Source organism: Diadema setosum, chromosome 17 (assembly GCF_964275005.1).
Source record: "Diadema setosum chromosome 17, eeDiaSeto1, whole genome shotgun sequence".
In the NCBI taxonomy this organism is placed as follows: Eukaryota; Metazoa; Echinodermata; class Echinoidea; order Diadematoida; family Diadematidae; genus Diadema; species Diadema setosum.
Window position 1 is genome coordinate 34,759,621 of NC_092701.1, and position 16,161 is coordinate 34,775,781.

Consider the following 16,161-nt stretch of genomic DNA (forward strand, 5'->3'; position numbering starts at 1 on the left):
CTCTTAAGAAATATGAAAGAACATACGATTCTAAGAGCAATTCAAAGTTAATTTGATGAAAATTGGCTTTGAAATAGCTTAGATATCCAAAAGAAGAGGTCCTAATCAAAAGTGGGACCCACCTTTTATTATGACCAATTTGTTTTACTTTGTTTTGAGATATCTCGGACATTTCAAAACCAATTTTCATCAAATAAACTTTGACTTGCTCTTAGAATCGTATGTTCTTTAATATTTCATAAATGGTTTCTAGGTACAAGTGTATCTTGCCAAAAGTTTTAAAAATAAATCCTCCATCTCAACCAAAACTACATGTGTATTCCATCCCTTTAATGCATGCCTCTGTCTATGCCAAAAGTGTCACAAAAACATTTCAAACATTTTTCCCTGCTTTGATCTGATTATCTACGCCGCCGGCAAGCCAGAGCAAAATTTAAAAAAATAAAAAAAAAAAAAAAAAAAACAAGGAAAAGTAGAAATTACGCGGTGCGTAATATATGTCCCCGCCGAAGTAGCATTTAGTAGCAAAATGTACAATATAGGTAAAAAGATCAAGGTCAAAGGTCAAAGAAGTCAAAGGTCAAAATTCTATGTAGAAGTTTTGAAGCCCTCACCTAGTGCCATCACATAAAGCAAACGGAATCGAAATCGGGTTAGAAATGGCGAAGGAGTAGCATTTTGTAGCCAATGTACAATATAGGTAAAAAATCAAGGTCAAAGGTCAAAGAAGTCAAAGGACAAAATTCTGTGTAGAAGTTTTGAAGCCCTCACCTAGTGCCATCACATAAAGCAAACGGAATCGAAATCGGGTTAGAAATGGCGAAGGAGTAGCATTTGATAGCAAAATGTACAATACAGGTCAAAAATCAAGGTCAGAGGTCAAAGAAGTCAAAGGTCAAAATTCTGTGTAGAAGTTTTGAAGCCCTCACCAAGTGCCATCACTTAAAGCAAACGGAATTGAAATCGGGTTACAAATGGCGAAGGAGTAGCATTTTGTAGCAAAATGTACAATTTAGGTCAAAAATCAAGGTCAAAGGTCAAAGAAGTCAAAGGTCAAAATTCTGTGTAGAAGTTTTGAAGCCCTCACCTAGTGCCATCATATAAAGCAAACGGAATCGAAATCGGGTTAGAAATGGCGAAGGAGTAGCATTTTGTAGCCAATGTACAATATAGGCAAAAAATCAAGGTCAAAAGTCAAAGAAGTCAAAGGTCAAAATTCTGTGTAGAAGTTTTGAAGCCCTCACCTAGTGCCATCATATAAAGCAAACGGAATCAAAATCGGGTTAGAAATGGCGAAGGAGTAGCATTTTGAAGCAAAATGTACAATATAGGTCAAAGGTCAAGGTCAAAGGTCACAACTGAAATTCTTCATAGAAGTTTCAAAGCTCCCATGTAGTGCTATCATATAAAGCAAACAGAATCAAAATCGGGTTAGAAATGGCGAAGGAGTAGCATTTTGAACATTTTGATCACACACGGACGCACGGACGGACGCACGGACGCACGGACGGACACACGGACACACACACGTACGGAGCCCGTTTCATAGTCCCCTGCTCGAACTCGTTCGGCGGGGACAAAAAAACTTAGATAATAGAAATGAGCAGAATACAATAAGTGTCTTAAATCATGGAAAATGCATGTCCAGTTGTGGTACATGTATGCATTGGTACATCCCACTCAGACATTTTCATTAGAAAAAATGCAGGTATCCACCTCTTCTGCACATTTTTCAAGGGTAAAAACAGATAAATGAGGGAAGAGGACATGTATGTCTTACTATCACGCAGGGTTATTTGTGTGAGCAATAGCAAGCGATTCGGTTATTCCAATCCAATGACACAAAATTAGTCATGTTCTGAGGTTTGCTGCTTCCCATCATTGGCATTTATTTGAAAAGGCACATCAGCCAAATAAGACCGGAATTGGGGAAACAAATCTTTTGTCAGTGACGATGCATGGTTATGCAATCATGATTTTCGAGACATCTGTTTGTACTCATAACGTGCATGTTTCTGTGATATATTAATGTCACTAACAAAAGACATGGCGAGGGAACATGCAAGTTATGCTGAGTCGAGGAGAAGGTGCATTCCAATGTCTTTTGTTAAACATTTCAGTACTTTAGCAATGATTGACAGATGAGGTCATTTGAGGAATATTGGTTTGGAAGGATTTTTGTGGGCGTTCCCAAGTAATCTGAAGAAAAATAGAATAACATTTATCATTAAAAATATATGGAATGTTTCTAGATATTCTTTTCACCGCAAAAGTGATGTTGAGGGTATCATAAATCAACACAAATCGACAGGGATTTGGATTTCAGGGGCCCTGTAAGCATGTTTGATAAATGCACTTTGACCCCATGCCTTTCAGGGAAGAAGAAAAAACAAAAACAAAGCTGCCCAGTATCAACGGAGACATGGACAACCAAAAACTTTTATGCCCTAGGCCTTGTAGATGCTAAGTGCAAGTAGAGTTTGTATTACAAATCCAAACTACACATATAAATATGACAAAAAAAACAGGAAACTACTGACGAAAGTAAGTTTATTGCAAATTTTCTTGTGATTCAGTGGAATGGATGTACAAGTGTGTGTGTTGTGGGGGGGGGGGACAACAAAGTACATGTATATCAGAATAGACGAAATGTTTGCTCATGCACCTTGAAATCATCTTTAATGGTATTAAAATCTGGCATACACAAATTCCAACTCACCCTTGACTATGAACTGGAATGCTGAATATTTAAAATATCAATGCCAAGTTACGTTGATCTAAAGTTGATTTTGGTAAGTATGCTATAAAATCAAACAGGCAGTAGAAGTATAATAAACATTGGACATCATTAGCAATAAGGTTCTGAAATTCCAAAAACTTTTCTGTTGTGTTTTTGGGAACAGTGGTACTGATTGCAACCACTATATAACTATGCAATTAGATAGTGATGAAGTCATCAGCTCACAATCCTCTACTTTGTTTGCACACACACACACACACACACACACAAACTAGCAATAGGTACTTGTGGGAGTACCCCATTGTTTTCTCAATAGACAAAATACTCCCACAATGTCAATTTTTATTCCCACAGTGCCCAACTAAACAAAGCGAAACATAAGATGGAACCCCCACAATGTACGTCTTGCTTGTCTACACATGTAATACAAACAAAACTTTTCTTTATGAAAGTCAATAATCTGGCAACTAAAACCCAGTCCCCCCCCCCCCCCCATGAAGGTTAACGAGCTTTCTTTTGACATCAGTGAATGTCAAATAAAAGTAAAGACATGAGAGCAGGTGAGTGGGGGACTTGTGACGTGATCATCATCTCATCTAATTTGCATACATTTTCATACAATTCCACAATCACTTCTTTGTAAAGACATGCCAAACTTTAACAGTCCATCAGCTTTTTCATCCATGTCTTATTTTGTTGAAGCCCAATCTCAAACTGCTTGTCTGATTTTGCTCCATTCAGCAAAGTCAATTTGTTCATGGTGTGCAATTGCATTGTAAGCATTCTGTACTTGTGAAAACAAATACATTGTACTTTACATACTGTACAAGTCCTAAATTGGGTAAATTAGATAAGCCCCCTTGTGTAGAGATTACACACCACTCATTTGTGCATATTGCATTCATTTATTTTTGTACATCATGTCTTCTGGAAGGACAAACATTCCTCAAATGCATAATGCAAGTATTCATTCCAGTAAAAAACAGGCCTACAGTCACCAACCCTGTTTGAATTCCTTGAGATGTGTGGAAAGGCTGTCAAAAGAGGGACCCGGTGTTACCTTTGTTATGTCATTACACTAAATCCGTATCAATCATCCAAATTGTATATTATTTTGGTGATTTCCTAGAAACAAACGTTGCAGTATATGGGCCCTGATGGCCTCGAATATACAATCAACATTTAAGCACCTCTTCAGATCAACAAATTTTAATGTCAGCATTGCATCTACCAGCCAGATATATTTCTATTTCTGCAACAGAAAACATGTCACTGATAGCTGAGTATGACATGCGGTGTTTGGTAGTGAAGTGTCGTGAGCCAACCACACATGTTTTATCTGCCCTTTCCCAGTGTCTTTGGTACAAGGGGCAAGATGGTGATCACCACTGTTGAGTATGAGCAAATTTCCAGCTCTTCATTTCAATTTTCTCCAAATGTTACAAAGGGAAGTGCATCTGATCTTTAATACAAGTAGAATTGGCACGGCACAATTTTGTTTGTTTTTTTCCAAACCATAGGCAAGTTTCAAAATGACAAAGAGGAATAAAATTGCTAACACATTTTCAGCCTTTCACTTATTACCTATAACAAATTCTAGGGTGTGAGGAATTGTGACAGAGCGAGTGGATCAATCCTGTGTCATACATGCACCACAAATTGATGATATTGAATATCAGTCATTTGAAAGGATGACATTTCATTTTACAGCATATAGTTAGTGCATCAATACTGCAGCCGCCATGTTGGCTCTATGGTATAAAAGGTGATCATTCAGCAGAAAACTGTCTTCTCCTTTGCAAACCATAATATTAAGGGATACAAAGAAATTGTTGAGTTCGCAAACCATAATATAAAGAAATACAAAGAAGATGTTGAGTCTTTGGAAATTTGTGGAAAGTTTCGGCTGTTTCCCCAGTACAAACTGTTACAATCAAATATATAAGAAATGTCGAGTCTGGGGAAACTTATGGAAAGTTTTGGGAAGGGTGCTAGCCCCAGAGAGGAGGGAGAAGCACCACACATATATACATGGGATTTTCCATCATGACCAGCCAGGTGGTAGTGGACAGTCGCTACGACAAAGTAGAGTGTAGTCTAGTGGTCAGCCTGATGGTCACTTTTGAACAGGCATGATCATGGCCTAAAGCCATGTAACCGACAACTGATTGGAGGATGGTTTGCATAAATTATTAAGGGGTGGAGCATGTAAATGCTATTATATTCATTATGTTGTTGCTAGGTGTTGCTAGGTGGTGCTAGACAAAATTTTCCATAGCACCATGTGCTGCACCCTCAGAATCATTATAAATAGAATGATTTTGTTCTTTGAAGTTAGTTGATTCGAGCATTCATGTATTCATCGGTCACTCATTGAGTGGGAGATACCCACTCTCTTATACCGCACCGGAAGACTTGTGAACTTCATCTACAAGACAATAAACGACCATCTTTGTACATATTGTACATCACTGTCTGCTTCGAAGTTCTTCAAAGTGTCATCGTGTGGTTGTTGAGCGTGAAAGGTACGCCAGTGTGCTGAGAATGCGGCATTGCTGAAAACCATCCAGTTACAGGAATATAATACATAATTATGTTGAAAATGTCTGCTGGTATGCCAGCCTCTTTCTGAACAAACAAAACTACCATCTTAGATATTTTTTCTCATTCTGTCAGTTCATTGTAGCTCATTCACATCAGGCACTGTATGGATGACACCATGCCTCCACATAAAACATGAACATGGCACATGAATCCTTTGCAGAATGACATCTTCCAAAGGTGTGCTCTCCCCAGTGGAGGGCAAGTTTTGTTGTGGACATAACTACTCACATATATACAGATTCTGAGAACCACCCAAGAGTTCATTTAGATTCTCTCTACCTACACAAAGTGCCAAACATCAGTTTGCCTAAGATGCAAACATGACTGACTTATCACTTGAAATGTGTGTTAACTTATTACGTACAAGTGAATCTTTTCAAATGACCTTGTTGCAGACAAGAAAACAGGCACAGAACTCAGCTTCCATTAAAGCCTTTTGACCTCAAAGAGTAATTATGCCCACACATTGACAGATAGCTAACTTAATAGCTATAATGCAAGTTCAATGTATAACCAATCTTTCAACTTTATCAATCTCCTTAAATATATAGAGATACATGTACACATCAAAGAGCAATCCAAATATTATATGAATACATATATCTCACTATTCACTTCCTAATTATGACTTTGGTTTTTACTGCATAGAATGACAAGTGACACTTGAAATGCAACATTGTGACATATATTTGATTTGCAGCATGGTAGACAGTTAAGTACCTCACATCCATTTTCAAAAGGCAGGACACAGAACTTTATCTAAAACATCCCTACCACAAGCTACAAGGGTATTGATGCAGTAGACTATAAATGCACTGTTTTTTCCTCAACTATTAACTTACCTAGCCCTGCCTAGCCATTTGTCACTTTTCATTCACTTGTGACATATGATTTACTCCGTGTGCATTTTTGAAGCAGATACTGCAGTCAAAGTACATAAACTGTATAGTCCCACAAGCACAGATTTGCAGTGTGTTGTCGTGATCATTGTAAAAAGTGGAACTACAATGTACATGACATGACAGAGTAATTCCCCTGATGATGAACAGCATATATAGCGCCATTTATCTGTGAAACATTCAAAGACATCCAATCACCAATCGCTTCACTGAGACAGACTTCACCAGCTGCTATGATGAATGAATGACTCAATGACATCTCAGACGAGTCTCTGAAATAGCAGAAAACATGTAAAGCACAACCACAACTTCTTAAACATTGTACATGGTCTACAGCATAATGACCCTCAGCTTCAAAACTTACAATTTTGGATTTTATCTCTTTAAACTTTTCTGTTCTTTCTCATGTGGTGCACACTCAGTGCAACATATATTTCTGTTTGTTTAAATCGGTATCATGTAGATCCTCCAAACATCTTAGTCATAGCTGCAGACAATTTGCTGTAAACTTGTTTTTCTCTCTTCACCAGCAGTCTGTGCTGCTCGAGGAATAATTTACTTTTAGGATCGTTGGCCAGGGCTGTCTGGATGTCCGCCCTAGCACACTCGAACTCGTCCAGGGCCAAGTATGCCTGACATCGACGGTACAGGGCCTTGGTGTTCTCTGGGTCACCCTCAAGGGCATAGGTGCAGTGAGTGATGACATCTGAGTAGCGTTTGTGCTTCAGCTGGCATGCCGCCAGGTTCAGCGAGCAAGTCCTCCTTAGTCGACAGTACTCTTCTCTCTCCTCCTCCTCCAACCTCTTCACTCCGTCTGGGTGGCAGATGCTGATGATGCACCGTAGGGCCCGGATGTAGAATTTTTCGGCCAGCTGTTGCTTTCCCTCCTTGAAACACTGGGTTCCAAAGGACTTCAGCTGAGATACTCTCTCCAAAATCTCCCTGGTGCTCATCTGAAACACTTCCCTTTCCCTGCTGAAATCGTGCAGTGTCAGGCTGATGGAACATAAGACATCTTTGTCATATGCTCGGCAAGTGTCTCCTATATTTCTGTCTTCATTTTGTTTTCTTAAGATAGAGAGCTTGCATCTCTCTCCCTTGTGCATGGTCTCGAGACAAGCATCAACCACCTCCGAGAACTCCTCACAGCCGTTTCCAAGAATGACATCACTTTCTCCCGGGGGATACCCCAGCTTAATTTCCTCTCGGACGAAAGCAGGGGAATTCAGGAACTCTATTGTGACATGACATCTCGCTCCATCATTGGGCGATGTGAACCCAGACCCTTTCTCCACGATGTCCTTGGTGAAAGCACCATCAGGTGATATCCAAGAATTGGAGGAATCACCAGATTCCATGAGCTTTATGTCATGCAATGAGCTGTCCTCCATGACAGCATCACCTGAAGATACATCCCCCTTGGTCTCTGGAGGAGAGGATGACAAGTTCACAGCTGATGGCATGTCTTTGTCCCTGGACTCTGTTTCAGCCATTTCTGATCGACTCTCAAGCCTCAGACAATGCTTGCTGGGGGTGCCCAGCCCACCTAGCAGGTGAAATTAGAAATAAAAATTATGAGGTTGTGCAATAATACATTATTGAAAAGGGGATAAACAGAAAAAGATGGCATGTTTAGAGACACAAATTGAATCTTCCTTGCACATTTTACTTAACTACACTCACTGCATCACAACAAAAATTGTTCAGTAACTGCCAATGGTGATTGATATTCAGCTTCATATGCAATTTTCCAAGTAAAGCAGACTTCCCAAGAGAGCTCTGCCAGTGTGAATAAAGTCATTGAAAAAAAAAAAAGCATACATAATGGCTGTCTTTTGATTCAAGCCTACAACAAAAGAATGAAAATAAACACTCAATTTTTGTAAAGACGTTATAATTAGAAATGATTCAAGTTTGAAATTTCAGGAAGTAATCAGTATAGTATAAATTGCATTTTGGGCTTTTACTACTTTAGAGGAGTTACACAAAAAAAAAAAGAAATCCAATAAGACAAAACATACTACCATGTACTATGAGAATTACTGCCTATACTGGCATCATCCATAGGTGCAATGAACGTAGCATAGTAGCAACTTCAATTTCAATAAAACAAAGATGGGGGGGGGGGGGGTGTTTCACAAAGAATTTAAGTCACAACTAAAAATTTGCTGTTTTTTTTTTTAGTTTTATCTGTTTCAGAATCCACTTCAAATTGTTAAAATTTACAGAAAAAAAAAATATTGCGTCCCTTACTTTGAAAGTCTCCAAAATTTTCATTCTTATATTATTGATCATAATTTGAAGTCAATCTTAAAATTTAATATCGACTTAAATTCTTTGTGAACAGCTCCCTCGAGTGGAAGACATGCCTCGTGTTATGGATGGTCATGTATGGGTTTTGCCCGACAAGACACCGTGCGAAGTGCTCTCGCGTTGTGTACATCGACGGGGCACAAATACACTGGACAGTAAAAGAAAGTACCCACTTCTGTCGAAGGCCGCACACAAAAATTTGAAATTCACCCACTAGAAATATACAATTTTTGTACACAGGTGTGCTACAATGCCCCGTACTTATCACATGCACATAAGCAAGTGAATGTCTTCATAACAAAGAAGAACTTGACATGCACAGCATCTTGGTCATTGAATCAAAAGTCCCACACAACAGCACTTTCCACCATGCAAAAATGGCCACTGAATGGATATCATTTTTAAACAACCAATATGTCAAAATGAACACCTGTTCTGTCAAAATGATGTTAATGAGTGTATTCTGTAATTAGGGATGATATCCTTTCTGATTTTGCTAATTCTCAGAATGAAATGAGTTAGCTCTTTAGACAGGACATTACTTTACTCTGCTCTACAGCAAGCTTCCATCAGCATCAGGAAAATTATGCCACGTCTTGTAAGGCTTGTAAGGCTAATTCTGTTACATTTTGTGACTTTTGATTCAGTGACCAAGATGCTGTGCATGTCATTTTTTTCTTTGTAATAAAGATAATCACTTGCTATTGGGTATGTGATTACTAATGGATATTGCAGCATACATGTGTACAAAAATTGTGTATTTCTAGGTGCACTCGGTGGTGAATTTTTGTGTGCAGCCTTGGACAGAAATGGGTATTTTCTTTTGCTGTCCAGTGTAGTTAGCATGGGCTTTATGCAACCAGCCCAAATGCGAAGAACTATGACTGTGTGAAGCGAAGGAGCGCCATGCACATATCTTGCAATCACACATTTTCTAGAAATCCATCCATTTCAGTCCAGTTTTTTTTTTTTTTTTATTTGAACACTTTTTTACGTTATGCTATGAATCAGTAACATTATATCCACTATCATATACTCCACCAGGCCATACCGCATGAGTCATGAGGCGCTACCATGTACTAACTACACGCAGCCGCTGTCGCGAATTGCACAGCGGTCTGGTCAGGCTATACCATGTACCAAAAAACAGTGACCCTTCGGATGTTAATGTTTTGGTTTAAACTGGTTAACAGTAATATGTCAAAGATAGCGCATGTTTTGTATAATTTTCAATATGTTTTATCGGCGAGGCAAGAAAATTCGATGACATGGGTAATTAGGATAAAAGAAATATTTAACAACTTAGGTCTTACTGCAATTTGGAACAGCCAAGCATCACATCTCACTTTAGCTGGCTTCAAAAGTTTAGTTAGTACCAGATTAAATGATATTTACAAACAAGAGTGGCATAGTAATGTACACAAAAATTCTCATTGTTTAAATTATCGAATTTTTAAACAGGATCTTCATTTTGAAAAGTATTTTCGACATCTTAACGATTCACAGGCAAAAATTTTATGTAAATTCCGTTGCGCTAATCATAAACTGCCAATTGTTTCTGGAAGATACAATCAGATTCCAAGAAACGAAAGATTTTGTACCCATTGTAATGAAGAGAAAATTGGCGATGAATTTCACTACCTTTTTCAGTGTAGACTCTTTAATGAACAACGAAAGAAATACTTAAAAAAATATTACTGGAAATACCCAACACTATGAAGATGGATCAATTATTTAATTGTCAAAAGAAAACAGTCCTTTCCAATTTAACCAAGTTTTGTAATTATATAATGACACATGTTTAGATTATTAGTATTTTTTATCCTTTTTGCAAATACTACATGCCTTTTTTACAGGCTGTGCCTTCTTTACAATTGATATATAACTTATTTGTCTTTTCACTCTCTCCTCCTTTTTTCTTCCATCTCTCTACTTCTTCTTCTTCTCGTTCCCGTCTCCATATTTCTTTCATTCTTGTTCACTTAGCGTATGGATTCATTTCCGTATGTCTTTGCATTTTTCTTTTTTCTGTTTCTATTTTTCTTTTTTTTCCTGAACCAAAAGTCACTCGTATATCTTTTGTTAATTCACCAGTCTTGTGTCCTTCTCACTCTCCCTCTTCACCTCCATATCCCTTCTCTCTCTCTCTCTCTTGTCATATTTCCTTTTTTTTTCTTTTTTTTTACCATATATCGTGTATATATTGTATATTTCTGTACATTTTTTTTCTTTTCATCAATCGCTTTTCATTCTTATTTTTTTTTTGTTGTTGTTATAGTTGTTTTGTACACTTTTCAGAGTTATTTGCAATTATTATTTATTGATATTGTAATGTGCTATATGTTTTTCATTGGACTCCGATACCCAGAGTTTGGGTTGTGAGTAAATAAACTTTCAACTTTCAACTTTCAACTTTCAATCACTCCCACAACACTGTAGTAGTACTGAACTTACAAATTAATAAGTATGTGGGACTACGTACAAGCAAGTGGTTCAATGACTAAGACTTAGCAACTCGAGTTTCTATACATTGTACATAGACGACGGGTAATCCTACAAAAGTACATTAATACTACTCACCTTAGCTCTATTTAAAGACCTGATTTACGGTGTATGAACACTACATCACTGCAATAATGACAAAGGTACGCCCTTCATAATTCATCGCGAGCATGCACCAGTACCGTACGAAGTTCGGTGCAACATGCATAATTTATACACTCACTGCACAACATGCACACAATAATTATGTAAGCAAGATGATGGAATTCCCGGAAGCGAGCCATAGGGTAGATGTTGGCATCACTGATCTCTAACAGGAAATCTTTCACTGGAGGTGTATTCAGTAATTACTCAACAGTAATAATGAACGCAAAGTAAAGAAAACAGGAAATGTTTCATTAGGGGATTTTGTTAATCATTTTAGTCGTTTAGGTAATAGCCAAGATGACCAGCCCACAGGCCTGGAAGATAGTACTGGTCCTTCAGAAATTGTTGAGGCAGATGGTCCCTTGGATGCCCCAGTCACTTTGGAAGAAGTGGCACTAATGATTAAGAAACTTAAAAATTCAAAAGCTTGTGGAAAAGATTTCATAAGAAATGAATTCAAGATTTCATAAGAAATGAATTCATTAAGAATTGTCCCGTAGAGATGCTTCATGTGTTGGTAAAGTTCTTTAATGTGAATGGTGCATAGGGATTATCATTCCTATTTTTAAGAATAAGGGTATAGACACAAATCCTGATAATTATAGAGGAATAACTCTTTTCAGTTGTCTAGGAAAACTTTTTACTTCCATTTTGAATCATCGAATTTAAGAGTTTTTCGAAGCTGCTAATATGTTAGGTGAAGAACAGGCTGGCTTTCGTTCTAATTATTCTACAATTGATAATATTTTTGTTTTGTAGACTATCATTGATGTTTATCTGCAAAATAAAAAAACGCTTATACTGTGCATTCATTTTGATGACAAGAAAGCATTTGATCTAATTGATAGATCATCTTTATGGTACAAAATGTTGAAGATGGGACTTAGGGGTAAACTGTTTACTGTCATTAAGAATATTTATGAAAGTGCTAAATCATGTGTGGCGGTTAGGGGGGAGATTTCAGAGTTTTTTATTTGTAACACTGGTGTACGACAGGGTGAAAACCTTTCCCCGCTTTTATTTGCCATTTATCTGAATGATTTTCAAGAATACATTGGAAATTCATATGGTGGACTTAAATATTTGGAAAGTGAGATTTCTTACCACCTGGATTCTGATAATGTCAAAAAGCTTTAAGTCTTTCTTGTTTACTTTATGCAGATGACACAATAATTTTAGCAGAAACTCCGGAGGAGCTGCAAAAAGCTCTTGAAGCTGTAGATAACTTATTGTCAGACATGGCGCTTGACTGTAAATGCAAGCAAGACTAAAATTGTTATTTTCTCCCGTGGGAAGGTTAGAAGAATTCCTGAATTCGTTTATGCTGGTGATCCACTTGAGGTTGTAGATGACTTTATGTACCTTGGAGTTAAATTCAATTATAATGGTAGTTTTAAAAAGGCAATTTCTAAACAAGTCACACAAGCTAGAAAAGCACTTTATAGCATGTTGGTCAAGGCTAAAAAGTTACAGCTCTCTGTGGACACACAGTGCCACCTATTTGATCATCTTGTTTTACCTGTTTTACTCTATGGTTGTGAAGTCTGGGGTTATGAGTGCATAGACCAAATTGAAATTTTCCATAGGAAATTCTTAAGAGAAATTTTGCTTGCGAACAAATGTACTCCTGATTGTATGGTTTATGGTGAAACTGGACGTGGAGTAATTTTGAACCATATTAAATGTCGAATGATTGGATTCTGGTTGAGATTAGTCAAGGGAAAAGAAACCAAACACTCATGTACAATTTTCAAATTTCTGCTGGATTTACAAGGAGACATAAACTCTCCGTCAAAATCACAATGGTTATTATTTATCGCAAATATTTTTTATTATGCAGGGCTAGGGAATGTGTGGTTAGCACAAGGGGGTGGATTTAGTGCTGCATGGATTTCACACACCTCAAAAGTTAGACTTTTTGATATGTTTATTCAAGAGTGGAGAGCAGCAACATGGTCAAATGGAATCTGTACAAATTATAGAATGTTTAAGAATAACTTGATGTTAGAGAAGTATTTACAGGTCTTGTGTAAGAAAGATTATATCACATTAAGTAAATTAAGATGTAGATCTAATGGATTACCCGTTAATAAGGGCAGGTTTGATGCAAGCTTGACAGATGAATTGCATTGTACTATCTGTTCATCCGACGATATAGGGGATGAATTTCATTATATTTTTGTTTGTCCCTTTTTCAACAAAGAGAGATTATTGCGTATTTACCAAGTAGCTTGACAGCCAGTAGACCAAGTGCATTACATATTATGGCCAAATTATTAAATTCAACTAATGCTTGCCATTTGAAAAAACTAGCCAAATTTGTCAGAATTATTATGTTTCAGTTCTCTTCAATACCAAAGAAGAAAGACAGTATTTTTGTAGAAAGTAAAGTAGATGTGAATGTTTGTACACGTAGTGGTATAGAGTAGTTAGACGTCCTTTACGCCTTGTTTTGTAAACATATTTATTCATATCTGTTATTTTCACATGTACATGTACATTATCACTTATATTTTTGTATTCATATATTGTAAATATGTTTGTACTCTCATACCCCGAGAGGGGGTCGATAGAGTCAATAAAATCTTACAAAATCTTACAGTAGGCCTACAGTACAAGCACATCCTCTGACCCACCCCCCCACCCCCCCCCCCCAAAAAAAAAAAAAAAAAACAGGAGGAATATTCGCAGATGGATTGTACTCTCAGCTGATTGCATTCTTTGCTCGATCTTTTGTATTTTAGTGTCACAGGCACGGGATTCTATTGTTTTAATCTAGTGAATGGCTAAATGTAAACTAAATGTAATCAGCTCTGCACGAAACTTGATATGCGTTGGGCTCCATGATAAATAGATGAATCAAATGTAGGCGCATGCTCTATTAAGTGATTTGTTGAATTTGAAACAAAAGATAAAAATGAAATGATTCACCTGGGAATGGACTTATCTGTAGAAATATTTATTTTCAAGTTGTGGACTGTTAGCTTTCTTCGAGGAAGACGGTGTCCGAAGTATAAGAGGTCAAGAAGTGCAGACATGGGATAGCTAGCCCTTATTCTGGATTGTTTTATATATATGATGGTGAGTACAAACCTCTGCTGAAATAAAGTATCCAAGGTCTGACACACACAATTTGAAATCTCCCAGATTGTTTTAGTACCGGTATACCTATAAGGAAAATGAATTGAGGAAAGGAAATCCCTCGCGCGGTATCACAGCACACATGGACCTACAACATAACATCTTTTGTAGGAATATTCTTCATGATTTTTTTTAACAATTATAGTGACTGACTCCGTTCAAGGTACATTGTTTCTATAACATTATTTGTAAAAAACAACCTGCACCGAACAAAATAAAATAAACCATTTTCTCTGCTGTCATCATTCTACAAAGATCAAAAATTGCAGTTGTATCTGCTCCTGCGGCCTACATGGCCTATAGAGGGATATAGAGGATGTGAAGAGTTTAAATCAAATAACCGATCCTATGATTAAAGCTGCTGAAAAACAAAGAAACTATAAATACTATGTGATAATCTTAATGATATATTTTTTTTAAATCTCCCATTATAGTAACAAGTGCCGTATCATTGAAAACACTTTGTTTTTCTATTTGATGAGGACGTACTTACTTGAAAAAAAAAACAACTTTGGAAATGGCGTTTATATGTGTGTGCATTCAAACTCCGCATTTATAAAGATTTGCAATCTGAAGTCGAATCAGTGGTAGCACAATGTTTGTCATTCATAGTGTAGTGTAGACCTACTAATAAGATGACTGAGCGCACATCTGACTCAATCGTCCGGATTCCTTCTTCTGTTTTCCACCGAAAAGGTACGGGTGTATGACGCCTACGTGACATATTCACGAACTTCCGATAACAGTTGACCCAATTTTTCTGTTTGCTACCACGTGTTCGTTTTCCCTTGCAGTCCGACGGTGGATACCCTACAAGGTCATCACAGGCCAGGGAGGTGACCCATATCCCTGAATAGACGGGCACAACAGCAGAATGAATGATCGCTGTGCAATGTACTACAATAGCCGAAATCTCTCGAATTAATTAAACTCACGTAATATAAATTTCCTACCCGGTCGCAGCTTCCTTATTTCGGAGTAAATTCGTTGTAGACTTAATAGGCCTAATTCAGCTACTCATCGTAAAAGAGAAACGTAAACGTTGCTCAGTATTCAAGGAGACCTTGTGAAACCAAAAGGTAGACGACGGGTGACTATCCTATAGAACCCGCAGACTATTATTGTATTCTCCTTTGAATCATAATTCTTGACTTCGCGAAGCTCGGGCACGCAATACACTTTTAATCCCATCATTGTGCACTATACCTAGTACTTCATTGGTACATCTAACCGCAGTGAATAGTGACGTCATCGAGGGTGGTTTTCCTGAGACGACGAAGCCAAGACAGAAGGGGAAGGAAGAGGGAGAAATAAGGGATCATGGGGGGGGGGGGGGGTCAGCCAACTATCTTTCCTTCTACAAATTATTGTTCGTACCATGTTTGCAAAGTCGCCAAAGGAGTCCAGACCTCATGTTTTCAGCTAAACTACACTCGCAAAGCATAATATTCCTGATAACAAACATACATATCTATATACGTATACTCATATAATGTACATACATAGCCTACATACATACAACTACATATAATATTATACTATGGTTGTATAAATATTGTAGGCTACAACCACATGTATATCATTATATCCTTGCAGCTCGTAATACACATACTTGTATTTCAAATGCGTCTTAATTATTATTATTCAAGCCCGTAAACTGACCGGGTTGATCGGTATGTATGTCAGGTATGACCTAAAGCCGTTATACGATGACGGACGTTTCACACAGGTTGACGAGACCGGATACTTCAATTATTTTCCACGCGTGAACGACGCCAAGATACTCATCTCTCCTCTCCACCCCCTTTGCCTCAT

At 37.6% G+C, this 16,161-nt stretch overlaps 1 protein-coding gene across 1 annotated transcript; it reads right to left on the bottom strand.

Annotated features, from left to right (window-relative positions):
• Nucleotides 1-5,695: 5,695 nt before the first annotated feature.
• LOC140240372 (uncharacterized) lies at nt 5,696-7,785 on the bottom strand. Its single transcript, XM_072320141.1, has one exon. It carries the CDS (start codon nt 7,734-7,736, stop codon nt 6,699-6,701), a length of 1,038 nt encoding a protein of 345 aa, XP_072176242.1. The 5' UTR covers nt 7,737-7,785; the 3' UTR covers nt 5,696-6,698.
• Nucleotides 7,786-16,161: the final 8,376 nt, after the last annotated feature.